The 16279-nt window shown below is 42.0% G+C and overlaps 1 protein-coding gene across 1 annotated transcript; it reads left to right on the forward strand.

Moving 5' to 3' along the window:
* Positions 1-688: 688 nt before the first annotated feature.
* LOC308579592 (uncharacterized protein) lies at positions 689-16067 on the forward strand (the record flags this gene model as incomplete). Its single annotated transcript, XM_081214181.1, has 7 exons — positions 689-768; positions 2441-2636; positions 5416-5560; positions 10144-10277; positions 12733-12834; positions 13665-13844; positions 15942-16067. Coding segments are annotated over 7 exons (963 nt in total), but the record flags the coding sequence as incomplete, so codon positions are not given.
* Positions 16068-16279: the final 212 nt, after the last annotated feature.

Below are 16279 nucleotides of genomic sequence, written 5' to 3' on the forward strand. Positions count from 1 at the left end.
ATAGATTAGGTAGGTAGATTAGATAGATACATATATAAGAAAGGTTGGTAGATGGATAGATAGATTAGTTAGATTGATTGATTGAGTAGGTAGATAGATTCAGGCATGGCCAAACCTGGCCCTCCAGCTGTTTTGGGACTACAACTCACATTGTCCCTGACCACTGGTCCTGTTAGGTAGGGATGATGGGGGTTGGAGGGCCAAGTTGGGCCACACCTGGATTAGATGGTAGGTAGGTAGATAGATTTGATAGATAGGGTAGGTAGATAGATAGATAGATAGATAGATAGATAGATAGATAGGCAAGTAGATAGATAATAAGATAAAGTCGGTAGATTGATAAGGTAGGAAGGTAGGTAGGAGGCAGCCTAGGTCAAAGTTGACCCACTTATTTAAAAGTAACCATGCTGTTATACAGTGGTACCTCTGGATGCGAACGGGATCCGTTCCGGGGCCCCGTTCGCATCCTGAAGCGAACATGCTCGGGTCACAATTTGCTGCTTCCGTAGATGCGTGTGGCATCATTTTGAGTGTCTGCACGTGCGCAAGCTGCAGAACCCGGAAGTAACGGGCTCTGTTACTTCTAGGTCGCCACGGAGCACAACCCGAAAATGCTTAACCCGCAGCTACTTCAACCTGAGGTATGACTGTATTAGTAACAAAAATCTATTATCTTAAATATTTTCAGGCGGTGACCCTGGACCCCAACTTCCTGGATGCTTACATTAATCTGGGGAACGTCTTGAAGGAGGCGCGTATATTTGACAGGTAAGCAAATAGGCATAGAGCTTATATTCTCTTTTTTATATAAATGTTTTTTATTGGTTTTGCGTATAATCACATTACGTCTTATATTCTCAGTTTAGTGGTTGCACCCATACCCAAACTAACTCCCATTGTTGCCTAGAGGGTTGATTTTATTTAAAGCAAATTGATTTAAATCCCAAATCCATAAGACTTGATTTAAATCCCCCTTTTACCGGAAGGTTCAGCCTTGCTGGCATCCTCTTAATATTGACAATCGGAGGCAGGTTTCCTTTTTGGAATCCTAACTTCAGAGTCTTTTCTACAGTTATATCAAAATGATTTGGTTCTGCTATATACAGCCCGATTGTGACGAAATGATGGTGAGTTTTAATAAGTGAACACTTTTTATTTGAACAACTTTTCTGCTGTACTTGATTGGAAGGAGAAAAGAAACATTTCCTTCATAACAATTTAAGCAATTTATTTCACTAAAACAGTAACATGGTAGCATATGTATCCATGTTGCTTAACTGATGTGCTGAAACATTTTTTCCCCAAGAAAAACTTGGACTGAGTTTTCGCACACATGAAAAACTTAAAACAAATAATTCTTCCCCGAATTATTTATTTATTTATTTATTTCTACCCCGCTCTCACTGGCCAGGGCCGGGCTCAGGGCGGCTAACACCAAATATAAATTACAATAAAATAGAATAGAAAAAAACCCCAGTTAATTAAAATACAGCTTAAAATGCAGCCTCATCAAGACTACAAAGGGAGGAAACATCAGCTATTCACCCAAGCCAGCTATCCATGCTGGTGCTACATGGGCCAGCAAAAAAGCCACGGGAAAATTTATATACCAAATCCCATATAGGGTGTCAGAGTGAGTCTAAGCATAGAGCGAGTTAAAATAATCAAGCCTGGAGGTGACCATCGCATGGATCACTGGCCAGATCAGGGCGAGAAAGGTAAGGAACCAATTCCTTAATACGGCGGAGGTGGAAAAATGCCACCTTTGCTGTGGCTGCAACCTGTGCCTCCATGGAAAGAGAGGCATCGAAGGTTACACCCAAGCTCTTGACAGAAGGCTCTGGCACTAATTGCGCCCCCACAAGAGATGGGAGTTGGCCCCCCAACCCCATGTTGTCCTGACCCAGCCAGAGGACCTCTGTCTTCGAAGGATTTAACTTCAACTGGCTCCCACGCAGCCACCCAGCCACGGCTTCCAAGCATCTGGTCAGTGTGTCTGGGGCCAAGTCCATTGACAGATAAAGTTGGGTGTCATCAGCATATTGACGACAACTCAGCCCTAAACTCCGGACAATCTGGGCAAGGGGGCGCATAAAGATATTGAAAAGCATCTGGGAAAGGATTGTGCCCTGCGGCACTCCACACAACAAGGAGTGCCGCAGCGACAACTCCCTCCCTAGCGCCACCCTCTGTCCCCGACTTGAGATAAAGGAGCACAGCCATTGTCTGACTGTGCCCTGAATCCCCACGTTGGCAAGGCGGTGGTCCAAAAGTTTGTGATCGACCATGTCGAAGGCCGCTAACAAATCTAAAAGAATCAGCAGTCCCGGCCCGCCTCGATCCTCTTAATCGTCCTCCCAAAGCATTTTATTTTTTAAAAAACAGATTTTTATCCACCCTGGTGACAATGAAACTGAACCAGTCCTTGATCTCATTTCAGAGCCGTTGCAGCCTACCTACGGGCCCTGAGCCTGAGTCCCAACCACGCTGTTGTCCACGGCAACCTGGCATGTGTGTATTACGAACAGGGGCTGATCGATCTGGCAATCGATACCTACAAGAGGGCCATTGAGCTCCAGCCCCACTTCCCTGACGCCTACTGCAACCTGGCCAACGCGCTGAAAGAGAAAGGCAGCGTAAGAAACTGGTCCCTTTTGCCTTGGGGTGGGGGGAACATCTATATAAAAGATGTTTTATAGATGGTACTTAACACCTGCCAAAATAGCTAAAATGTATAAAACAAAAAAACTGTGCTGGAGGTGCAGTAAAGAAGAAGGGACACTTATACATTTCTGGTGGGCCTGTGAAAAAAAAATACAGAAACTTTCCTATTAGGCAGTGGTGTCCAAACTTTTTTCAAAGAGGGCCAGATTTGATGAAGTGAAGGGCCATAAGGGCCGACCAAAGTTGTTTACTTTTTTTAAGGATTGAAGTTGTTGAGCTCTTTTCTTAGGGTTTAAATTGTTGAACTTTTTTTAGGATTGAAGTTGTTTAGCTTTTTCTTAGGCTTTTACCCCATGCTGAATTGGCCAGATTAACAGAGACAATTAGGGCACAACCCAGACAAGAATTCCAAAAGGAATGGGGAAAATGCAGAGAATACTTTACCAAACAGTGCCCCAAAATATACACTTGGACTTGTTTCAATTAATTTCTACAGGAGACTTTGTGGTTTAAGTCATAATTAGGAAAAATTGTAATAATCCCATACAAAAGAAATAGTATACAAGAGGTAAATAAGGCGGCCATTTAACAGAATAAAGTCTTTTATTTTTATGTTATGTTTTCTTTGTGTAAGAGGATAGGAGTTTAATTTTGATAATTAGTCAATGGTGGTGGGTCTGTTTGTATGTATGAGTTGTTGTGGACTATGTTATAAATAAAATAAAAATTAAAAAAAGAAAATGAAACCGGTCCCTTTTGCTTTCTGTATGTCAGAGGGTTTGCTGAAAAAAGCCTTCCGGATGATGGTGACCTCGAAATTGGGCTCTTTGGGGGGGGATTTGGGGTACAGAACCTAGAAGAAGTCCTCTTTTATTTTTTCCTTTGTCATATCGTCACATACAACTTTGCTCATACCAAGCGTCGACTCCCCTCCCCCTTCCCCCGCTCCCACTCCCTGGCTTTCTTAAGCAGTCACGATCCTCTTAGCATTTCTATATCACCCTTTAAAAATTGTCCAGTAGCACCTGATGATGATGATGATAATAATAATAATAATAATAATAATAATAATAATAATAATAATAATAATAATAATAATAAAATTTATACCCCGCCTATCTGGCTGGGTTTCCCCAGCCACTCTTGGCGACAAAATATTAAAATACAATAGTCCTTCCCTAAACAGGGCTTGCTAAACTTGGCTTCTTCTTGGTATAATTTTTTGTATGCAGGTCCACTTCTTCAGATACAAAAGCTTCTACCAAGACCAAACTGAGTTGGTCTGCAATGTGCTACTGGACAATTTATATATTTTTTATATATTTCAACTGCGTTAGACCACCACAGCTGCCTACCTGAACATATATCGCCCTATTTACCTTCTTACTCTACTTAAAACAATTTACTTTAGCATTTGTAAATCACTTTCAAAAATTAGCCTCTGGTTTTTTTAATAACAGTATATTTAAAGATCTTTTTCAATTCTTTGTAAATCATATCCCAGTAGACTTTGACTTTAGTGCACATCCACCACCTATGGACGAAATTCCCTTCCTTCTCCTTGCATTTCTAGCGTGCCTTATCTTGAGTTATATATATTTTAGCAAGTTTAGTCGGCGTCAAATACCACCTATACGTCACCTTCATTAAATTTTTAATTAGTGCTGTACATTCAATAAATTGTTTTTGCCCATAATCTTTCCCACTTATCTAATTCAATGTTATGACCAAAATCTTGAGCCCATTTAATCATAACCGACTTAACTTCTTCATCCTTTGTATGCCATTCTTATACGTTTTTGGCAATGATTTTCTTTTACTATCTAGCAACTCTGTCTCTTAATTTTGATTTAGTATGACCAAAACCATTTCCCTTACTGTCTTCCTTAAATACATCTTGCAAAAGACGGTAAGTGTGCGGGAAAGAGAGTTTGAATCGGATTAGTCTGCTCTTGTATTTATGTTCCCCTAAACCAAGCATGTCCAAAGTCCACTTTGGGGGCCTTCCACCCATCTCTCCTAGATCTCAAAATGCATTGGTTTTGTCATATTTCCTGCTATCCTGCCAAAGAATTTAAATTTTCCCAATGTTCTTTTAGACCAGGCATGTCCAAAGTCCAGTTCAGGGGCCTAATCTGGCCCTCTGGTCGATTTAATCCGGCCCTCGTGGCGGTTTATTTACTAGGGCAAAACTTCCCCCAAAAAAGCTCAAGAACTTTAATCCTAAAAAAAGGTCAGCACCTCTGAGGTCAAATCCTTAAAAAAGGCTCAACAATTGTGGGGTTTTACTGTTAATATGCTTCTTCTTAATTGCATTTCACTATTAATATACTTCTTAATTGTATTTCAGTTCAACAATGACTTTGATAAAATACATCTTTTGTGACGTGCAGAAGGCTTGAGTTACCTATGAGGTGCAACAGTTACCATATAGCATATATTCAATATAAAAAACAGCAACAATTGGTTGTTGACAAAGGACAGCTGGCATATATATATAAAAGATATTAACTGATATGCATGCCATTCCAGATATAGCTATATAATCTCTACTGTTGGTAAGAGAAGAACTTTGGAGCAGGCATTTTCAAAAAAAGAGTTTTTTATGAACCGCTCTAATACCAAGTTACCGTCAGGAGCTGAGGGGCCGTATCAAACCTCAATCCAGCCATCACATCACAGAGCAGCCTTTTGGGCTCCTGTGAAAGACATACTAATATTCGTGTAAAAACTCTGTTTTGTGTTTCGAAGGTTGCCGAAGCCGAGGAATGCTACAATACAGCTCTCCGTTTATGTCCGACTCACGCGGATTCTCTTAATAACCTGGCGAACATCAAGCGAGAACAAGGGAATATCGAGGAGGCTGTCCGCCTCTACCGGAAAGCTCTTGAGGTACGTGCGTGGAGAATTACAACAATTAAATTGAGATATAAGGGTTAGGCATGCGTACCCTGGACTCCTAGTCTGGGTCTTTTTAAAAATCGCCGATCAAATTTTTCTTGATCAATAACGGAAATAATGGTGAAGAAGTGAAAGTGAAGTAGCATTTTGAGGCTCGACAAAGCATGGTCCGATAAGTCCCTTTTGGAAGGAAGAGGGTCTGTCCCCCTTTTTATATTCCTAGGCCTCCTGGAATGACCAAAAATCTGCTTTTTCATCAGAAGAACAATGCAAGGTGTTAAGGAACGGTACAGAAATTGAAATAAAAGCTGGGCACATGCTGTTCTCTGTGTCGGCTGAGCTTGATCCCCTGACAGTCTTATTTTCTAACAGTATTTCCTATGCGTACGAAAAAGGCAGTTCATAGGCCCATTATTATTATTATTATTATTATTATTATTATTATTATTATTATTATTATTATTATTATTATTATTTCTAAATATGTATCTTTAAGGTATTCAATAAATTTTTCCCATTCTTGTTTAATTTTTTTATATATATAAATAGTTTTTATTAAGTTTTAGCATTTTATATTCAACACAAACATCATTCTTGCAGACAGCATAGATGAATCCCAATCTCCCCCAGCTTCCCTCTTCTGGTTTTTTAAATATTTACTTCTCCTGCCTATCTCATTCTCCCTTAATTTTGCCATCTTTGAACTAACGATGGTTATATCCTTAAGGTTTTTGCACCATGCTTTTTCACATTTCATCTTCATTATTTTCCCCATTTTGTCCTTTTAACTTTTTTCTTTGCTTAAATTTCCTATCATCTTGATGTCTGATCTTCACAGTCATTTTGATAATCCACTCTTCTTTTGTTGGGACCTTCTCTTCCTTCCACATCCGGGCTAAGAACATTCTGGCATAAATAGAATACACTGTCTTTTTAGGTCTCTTGGTATTTCTTCACCCGTTAAACCTATTAGAAAGGCTTCTGGTTTTTACACAAATGTTCTCTCCCCCCCCCCAGTTAATTATACAGTGGTACCTTGGTTCTCAAACTGAATGTGTTCCAAAACCAAGGTGCACTTTCCCATAGAAAGTCATGCAAAACTCTATCTAGTGAACAATAGTGAACAATGTGGTGACAGAAGAGCTTCAGATTGAAAAAGGTACACGTCAGGGGTGCCCCCTGTCCCCTTTATTGTTTATCTCAGTCCTGGAGGTTTTGCTGAACATGATAAGGAAGGATCGGCAGGTACAAGGAATACGGGTCGGAGTGAAACAATATAAACTGAAAGCATTTGCAGATGACTTGGTTTTAACATTACAGGAGCCAGAATCTAGTACAAAAAGAGTTCTGGAACTGATACAGAAATTTGGTCGGGTGGCGGGTTTCAAGTTGAACAAACAAAAAACTAAGGTGTTAGGGAAAAATTTGACAGCTACTGAAACAGAAGGGTTTCAGAAGGAAACAGAACTAAATATTGTTAAAAAAGTGAAATACCTGGGGGTCAATCTCTCCTCCAAGAACCTGAATTTATTTAAAGATAATTATGAGAAATGTTGGTCAGAAGTTAAAAAGGATCTAGAAATTTGGTCAAGACTGAAGTTGTCCTTGTTAGGCCGAATTGCAGCTATAAAAATGAACGTTTTGCCAAAGATGTTGTTTTTGTTTCAGGCCTTGCAGATTGTGGACAGAGTGGAATGTTTTGGAAAGTGGCAGAAGGATATCTCTAAATTTGTCTGGCAGGGCAAAAAGCCCCGAATAAAGTTTAAAATACTAACTGATGCAAAGGAAAGAGGGGGATTTGCCCTGCCGGACTTAAGGATATATTACGAAGCTGCAGCCTTCTGCTGGATGAAAGATTGGATCTTGTTGGAAAACACTGATGTCCTAGATCTGGAAGGCTTTAATAACTCGTTAGGTTGGCATGCGTATTTGTGGTATGACAAGGCAAAAACATATGGAATGTTTAAAAACCATATTGTCAGGAAAGCAATATTTATGGTCTGGAAAAAATACAAAGACTTACTAGAAAGCAAAACTCCGAGGTGGGTATCACCAATAGAGGCCAAGGCTCGGAAAAAACCCAATATGGAGGCCGGTTGGCCGAAATATTGGGAAATAATAGAAAACATTGGAGATAATTGGAGGTTGCAGAGCTTTGAAAGGTTAAAGGGTAAAGTGCAAGATTGGTTTCATTATGCCCAAATTAATGAGGTTTTTAAGCTAGATAAAAAAACAGGATTCCAGGTGGAAAAATCGAAACTTGAGACAGAATTGTTAGAACCAAAGACCAAGCTATTATCGAGAATGTATAACTTGCTGCTTAAATGGAACACTCAGGATGAGACAGTTAAATCAGCCATGATAAAATGGGCCCAGGACATTGGTTATAACATCATGTCTGAGGACTGGGAAAGGTTATGGACCACCGGTATGAAGTTTACGGCATGTAATGCCTTGAAAGAAAACATTATGAAAATGGTATACAGGTGGTACATGACCCCAGTCAAGCTTGCTAAGATCTACCACTTGTCCGATAATAAATGCTGGAAATGTAAGGAGGCTGAAGGGACATTCTTTCACCTCTGGTGGACCTGTCCAAGAGTGAAGGCCTTCTGGGAAATGATATATAACGAGTTAAAAAAGGTGTTTAAATACACTTTCCCTAAGAAACCAGAGGCATTCCTCCTGGGCATTGTCGGCCAGAAGGTGTTAAAGAAGGATAGAACTCTTTTTATGTATGCTACTATTGCAGCAAGGATTCTTATCGCTAAGCATTGGAAGACTCAAGATTTGCCCACACTGGAGGACTGGCAGACGCAACTGATGAACTACATGGAACTAGCCGAGATGACTGCAAGGATTCGAGACTTGGGAGAAGAAGCAATGGAGGAGGACTGGTGTAAATTTAAGGACTATTTGCAAAAGTATTATAAGTTATATGAATCTTAAGACGCCGTATGATTTGGAATATCAGCCCCAGCAACAAAATGGTTTATATAAGAAATTGGATAATTTTTACGAAAGAATCAAGGTTTAAATGGGTAAAAATGACAATATGTTATATTTTAAAAGTAAATTGAAAACAAGAGATTTAAACTTAAACTGCAATTGAAAGTAAAAAGAAACACATGAAACAAGGTTATAATTTGCTGATAATTTTATTGTTAAGAATGCACTATGTGGGAGATGTGGGGAAGCCCGATAGAAATCTGAAATAAGTTGTTGAAATGGTTGAGATTTTCTGTTTTTTCTTTCTTTCTACTGTCTATGTTCTTTCTTTTCTATTTGTAATCTGGAAAAAAACGTAATAAAAATTATTATATAAAAAAAAAAAGAAAGTCATGCAAAACGGATTAATCCGTACCAGACTTTGAAAAACAATCCCTAAAACAGCCATTTAACATGAATTTTACTATCTAACGAGACCACTGATCCCTAAAATGAAAGCAGTCATCCATGTACTGTACTCTAAAATAAATACAACAGTCTTGTAAATGATAAAAATGAAAATTATTTTTTTTCCTCACCTGCACTGATGATAGTCATTGTTCGGATGGGGACCGGGGCTTCTATCCGTTTCTGCAATCACACAATCAATCAATCAATCAATCAATCAGTAACTAAACTGGGATCCGCACAGTCGCAAAAACAAATGAACCAAAAAAGCCTCCGAAACAAAAACACCACATAAATTGCAAAAACCAAAGCACCAAACTTAATCTGTTCCCGAAGTCTGTTTGATTGGTGCAGGCGCCCCAGAAAGAATAGCTGACAGCCAAATTTGATGTTTGGCTTCCGAAAAACGCCTGGAAACTGGAACACTTTTTCTGGGTTTTCGGCATTTGGGAACCAAAGCGTTTGAGTAGTAGTAATAATAATAATAATAATAATTTGTTTTTGTTTGTATCCCACCCTCGCCGGCCAAGGCTGGGCTCAGAGCAGCTAACATCATAAAAACAACACAACGAGCCTAAAAGCAGACATCAAGTAATTCAAATAAAAATTAATTCAGACAAGTTAAAATCCGGGCAGGTGGCAATTATTAGGGTGGAATTGAGAGTGATTAATAATTGCCAGAATTGAGGAGCATGGAATTTCCCAAAAGGAAAGTGCTGCTTGTCCGTATGAAGAGGATGCCACAATGCTGAACCTTTCTGTATAAAAAACCTTCTGTATAAAGAAACCTGTATAAAAAACATTTGAGAACCAAGGTCTCACTGTCTCACATGACCACTAGGGTGGTTCATAAAAAACACTTTTTTGAAGATGCCTGCTCCCAAGGTCTTATCTTACTACACTAGGGATTATATAGCTATATCTGAAATTTTGTGCATATCAGTTAATATCTCAACCCTCCATGAAAATAGCTGTTTTCTTGGACGTTTTCCTATTTTGTGAAGGCTTTGGAGAAGGCATTTTTTAAAAAAGTTTTTTTAATGAACTGCCCTAAAGACCACCGTATAGGATAGAAAGAGCCTTCTTGACCCTTACATTTCCAGCGTAACTTCAGAGTATTTTTGTACCAAAATGGCACTTTTTCTCTCCCCCTCCATGTCAGAATCAGTCCCACTTTTGCAGACGCCTATTCCAACATGGGGAACACCTTGAAGGAAATGCAAGACGTCCAGGGAGCTCTGCAATGCTACACAAGAGCAATCCAGATAAATCCTGCGTTTGCCGATGCCCACAGCAACCTCACTTCCATCCATAAGGTAAGCTTTGTGTCTCTGCTAAATCTATTTAAAAAAAAAAAAAAACTGGGGGGGGGGGGCAGCAGGGGAATCTTAGTTTTTACAAAAGGAAAACAACTGGCAAAAGCCGTCCCAAACCGAGATGGGGCACAAAAAGAAAAAGGGGAGAATTGGAATTTATGCTGGAAGTGTGAGGAGGCAGAGGGCACGCCGATACGTTTATGGTGGGGCTACAGAAACGTTAAAAAATTCATGAGGAAATAAAAAAGATGATCAGAATTAATTTAGAGGGGAAAACCAGAGGCATATTTACTGAGTATAAGAGGTAAAGAAATACCACAAGATGGGAAGATATTATTCTTATACGCGACAGCTGCAGCAAGGCTACTCCTTGCACAAAACTGGAACAGGAAATATATACCCACAAAGGATGACTGGATAAAGAAACTAATTGAATTTATAGAACTGGCAAGGTCAAGTGCAGTAATAAGGTACCAATCAAACTGGAAAATAAAAATATAATGGAAATGGTTTGAAGATTATGTGTTCAAGTACTGCTCAAAAACTAACATGTTGATATGTTTGGTTTAATGTTTGTAAATCTGGTTTATAATAATAATAAATAGTAAGTTAAAAGAGTTAAGAAATATAAATTTAGATAAAAATTGCAATGTGAATGTGAGTGAAGGAAGTCACGTGGGTATTTGGGTAAATGCTGAGTTGTGTATAGGGTTAGATGTGGGGAATCCATATATGTAATGTATAGTGTTGAAAATGTACGGCAACTAGCATGTAAAATGAAATCAAAAATAAATAAATAAATAGGGGGGAAATAAAAATGGCAATGTGAAATATTATATAGGAGGGTGAGGGGCGGTGGAGGGAAGCCACAAGGGTGGTTTTAATGTCTGAAATTTTGGGTGGTAGGGTAATACGAATTTTGTTTTGTGTCTATGTGTTTGTTTGTAAATAAATTTTTTAAAAGGAAAATGAAAAAATTGCTATTTTTACTTTGAAATAAAAATGGGGGGGGGAGGTCTTATACGGGTGATTGGGTGGGTGAATGGCTCATTTTCTTAAATTTGAGCCCCCCCAAATAGAGGGTGGCATATATAGACGGAAAGTATGGTGGAGTTCCACACCCAAAAATCTCATTGTGACTTCCAATCACCCCTACGTCACATTTCCGATGGCGCCCTTTTGCTCGTCTCTCCTAGATCTCAAAATGCATTGGTTTTGTCATATTTCCTGCTGTCCTTTGTCAATCCACACCTGCCAAAGAATTTAAATTTTCCCAACATTTTTTTTTAGACCACACATGTCCAGCGTGTGGCCGGGGAGCGTAACCTGGTTTACTTACTGGGGCAACCCCCCCCCTCCAATGCTCAACAACTTCAATCCTAAAAAGAGCTCAACAACCTTGGGGTTAAATCCTAAAACAGCTCAACAAATTTGCCCCGCCCTCATGTCAAATCTGGCCCTCTTTGGGAAAATTTGGGCACCCCTGTAAATTTAGACAATACAGTCCTATCTCGGGTTAAATATGCTTCAGGATGAATATTTTTGGGTTGCGCTCCGCAGTGACCCAGAAGTAACGGAGCACGTTACTTGCGGGTTTCGCCGCATGCACAGACCCTCAAAATGATGTCATGCGCAGAAGCGGCGAATTGCGACGTGCAGATGCGGGTTGCATTCGCTTCAGGATGCGAACGGGGCTCCGGAACGGATCCCATTCACATCCAGAGGTACCACTGTACTCTGCAAGTGTCCTGTTCTCTATGAAATGTTTCTTCCAAAACCTCTCGTAATTCTGCCTGTATTATAATCTTGCTAATTCTGCGTATTTTAGCCTTTTTGCTAGCTACGCCAACTTAGTAGGGATGGGATTCTCCTTTCCATCCTTTGTCTGTTAAGATTCTCGCTGCGGCTATTGTAGACACTGTGACTTGCCATTGTTTTATAACCATTTATTGTAACATTTATTCTATGATCAATTACAATAATCATTCATTGTAATATTCATTTATTGTACGATTAATTACAATTTATTGTAATTGTTAAGAGTAGGTTTCTATTGAATTTTTACATGCTGATACTCAATATTATTCTATAGCATGGGGAGGCAAACTACGGCCCCATGGCCTTCTCAATCTAGCCGGGAGTCGGCATGTTTTGACACGAGTATAATGTGTCCTTTTATTTAAAATGCACCTCTGGGTTATTTGTGGGACATAGGAATGCGTTCCTTTTTCCCCCTCCCCAAAATCTAGTCTGGCCCCCACAAGGTCTAAGGGACAGTGGACGGCCCCCTGCTGAAAAAGTTTGCCGACCCCTGTTCTATTCCAATGATTGTTGAATGTTACTTTATAAGTCTACCAGGTGTGGATCATCGTGCCTTCTGTCTGTTCTTCATCTTTGGTTTTGATGGTTGAGAAAAAAGCTAGTGGCAATTGCTGAAATATCCCTCCCTTTCTAGGATTCCGGAAACATCCCAGAGGCAATTGCTTCGTATCGCACCGTCTTGAAACTGAAGCCGGATTTTCCTGACGCTTACTGCAACCTGGCGCACTGTTTGCAGGTGAGGCAGAGTTTTAAGGGCCAACACTCCCAGGGTTTCCGGCATTTGGGAACCGAGGCGTTTGAGTCCCAAGGTACCACGGTAATGGTAAAAGCGTCACCTAATTCAGGAATTGTCCAATGTCACTTTAGAGACCAACTCAGTTTGTTCTGTGTCTAAGCTTTCATGTGCAGGCAGACTTATTCAGATACACTGAAGCGGAAGTCCCCACACCCTGATATTTAGAGGGAGGGTGGGGCGGGGTATTTCTCTGAACGGTAGTAGGACTCAATCGGTATGGTCAACCTGTGGACGAATGTGTCTCATTACATATCCTAAAACTATTTCAGGTCATCTGCGTACCATCCCTTGTTTTTTCAGTCATTCACAGTTGCCAGCAGGTGGACCATACCCATTGACTCCTACTACCCTTCGGAGAAAAACCCCAACTCACCCTCCCACTATATATCAGGGTCTGGGGGCTTCTCCTTACTCTTATATAGCAGGGTCTGGGGACTTCTCCCTCTGTATATCAGGGTCTGGGGACTTCCGCTTCAGTGTATCTGAAGAAGTGTGCATGCACACAAAAGCTTATATCAGGCATCCCCAACCTGCGCCCCCCCCCCGATGTTTTGGCCTACAACTCCCATGATCCCTAGCTAACAGGACCAGTGGTCGGGGATGATGGGAATTGTAGTCTAAAACATCTGGAGGGCCGAAGGCTTGGGGTGCCTGGCTTATACCAAGAACAAACTTTGTTGGTCTCTAAGGCACTACTGGACAATTTTTATATATATATTGACTTCATCAGACCTGAATCTAGAACCCTGGTTTTCTTTGCCCCCTTTCAGATCGTCTGTGATTGGACCGATTACGGCGAGAGAATGAAGAAGCTTGTCAGTATTGTGGCTGACCAGCTGGAGAAGAACCGGCTCCCTTCGGTGCACCCGCATCACAGCATGCTGTATCCGCTGTCTCACGGCTTCCGAAAGGCTATTGCCGAGAGACATGGGAACCTTTGCCTGGACAAGGTGGGTCTATGCTGTGAAGAGGTGTGCGCCGCTCCGTTCCGTCAGAGTTTGAATGCTTTCATGTTGGCTTTGGATATATAATAATATATAATAATTTATTATTTCTACCCTGCCCATCTGTCTGGGTATCCTCAGCCACTCTGGGTGGCTGCCAACCAAATATTAAAAACACAAGGCAGCATTAAATATTTAAAAACTTCCCTAAACAGGGCTGCCTTCAGATGTCTTTTAAAAGTGAGATAATTGCTTATTTCTTTGACATCTGATGGAAGGGCGTTCCACAGGGCGGCCGTCACCACGAGAAGGCCCTCTGCCTGCTTCCCTGTAACTTGGCTTCTTGCAGGGAGGGAAGCGCCAGAAGGCCCTCGGGAGAGGGACCCCGGTGTCCGGGGTGGAGATGCTCCTTCAGGTCTACTGGGCCGAGGCCATTGAGGGCTTTCAAGGTCAGCACCGACACTATGAATTGTGCTTGGAAACGTACTGGGAGCCAAAGCAGATCTCTTGGGACCGGTGGTATGTGGTCTCAGTCAGACTGGATTTAAATCCTTTATTTTACAGAAAGGCTTGATCTTGCTGGCATCCTCTTAATATTGACAACCAGAGGAAAGTTTCATCTGCTGGGCTGTTTAGGGCTTTCAAGGTCAGCACCAACACTTTGAATTGTGCCCGGAAACGTACTGGGAGTCAATGCAGGTCTTTCAAGACTGGTGTTATGTGGTCTCTGCGGCTGTTCACGGCCCCCAGTCTGGCTACCACATTCTGGATTAATTGCAGTAAGGTAGCCCCACATAGAGCGCATTGCAGTCGTCCAAGCTGGAGATAACAAGAGCATGCGCCACTCTGGCAAGAGAGTCCGTGGGCAGGGAGGGTCTTATCCTGCATCCCAGATAGAGCTGCCCTGGACACAGAACAGACCTGTGCCTCCATGGGTCCAAAATGACCCCCAGACTGTGCAGCTGGTCCTTCAGGGGCACAGTTGCCCCGTTCAGGACCAGGGAGTCCCCCCCACCCGCCCACACACCACAGAACTTCAGTCTTGTCAGGATTCAACCTCAACCAGTTAGCTGCCATCCATCCTCCAACCGCCTCGAGGCACCCGCGCAGGAACTCCACCGCCTTTGCCGGCTCTGATTTGAAAGAGAGGTAGAGCTCTCTATCAGGCTTCCTCAACCTTGGCCCTCCTGATGCTTTTGGCCTACAGCTCCATGGTCCCTAGCTAGCAGGTCTAGTGGTCAGGGATGATGGGCACTGTAGTTTGAAAACAGCTGGAGGGCCAAGGTTTAGGAAGCCTGCTCTGTATTGGCGCCAATGGCTGTTAAGCGAAAAAATTCCAGGGTGAGTGACTCCTTGACAGCCTAGCTCACCGGGGCACTTGTCCCCCATGGGTCCATGCTGTCAGTAAAAGGAGGAAGTCCCAGCCCGGTAATTTGGAGCAAAACAGTGGTCAGTAGACCATGATTCTTACTGTTGCACCACAGGTCTGCCCAGGAGTAAGAACCCCGAGCATGGGGCAATGTCAACTTTTAAAACTTCCTTCTTCCCCCCAGAATACACTTCAAGCAGCATCGTTGATACATCATCACTACATCACTAGCACATCACAAATGAGGAGGGGTATACAAGGGTTATGCATTCACTATGAGGTCCCTTTATCAGACCCCTTAAATCTCCATCACTGAAAGAACAATAAAACTCTTGACACGTCCTTTCCCACTGGACTTGTCTGGAGATGGGCATTCAGAACACCTGCCTTGCTAAACTGCCTTGGCAGATGTCTATGGTTGCCCCCTTGGTCCCTCCCTCGGTGGGGTGCCGTGTATGTGCTCTCAGGCTTGGGGAATTCTGGCGGGATGCCCTGTTCCTGCTGCCTACATGACTTCCTGCTTCTTGGCTCATGGAGGGAGGTGGAGCCCAAATTCGTTCAAATGGCGGAATGAGGAGAGTCGGTTAAAGCATAGATTTTCTGCGTGTCTTTCTTGGGCTGTCAAGTCAAAGGTATGTATATTTGTAACATTGGAACAACTTCAAAGATGTGGCCTCATGTCCCCCACCCCCATGTCATTTCCGTAACCCGGCTTTCTTGAATCCCCTTGCTAGATCAACGTGCTCCACAAGCCGCCTTACGAGCACCCCAAGGACCTGAAAGGCAGTGAGGGCCGGCTCCGCGTTGACTACCTGAGCTCTGACTTTGGGAACCACCCCACCTCCCATCTCATGCAGTGAATCCCAGGCATGCACAATTCGGACAAATTTGAGGTGAGGTGCACAAGAGGGCAGCTGTGTGAGTAGCTCAGGCGGCAGAGCGCTGAGACTCTGAATCTTGGGGTCATGGGTACGAGCCCCACGTTGGGCCAAACGAATGAATACAGCCTAGGACCGCCTCTCCACGGAGGATCTAACAGTCTGCAAATAAAAAAATGTTAGAGGTCCTGGGC

Source organism: Podarcis bocagei (assembly GCF_964188305.1).
Source record: "Podarcis bocagei genome assembly, contig: HAP1_SCAFFOLD_222, whole genome shotgun sequence".
Lineage (NCBI taxonomy): Eukaryota > Metazoa > Chordata > Lepidosauria > Squamata > Lacertidae > Podarcis > Podarcis bocagei.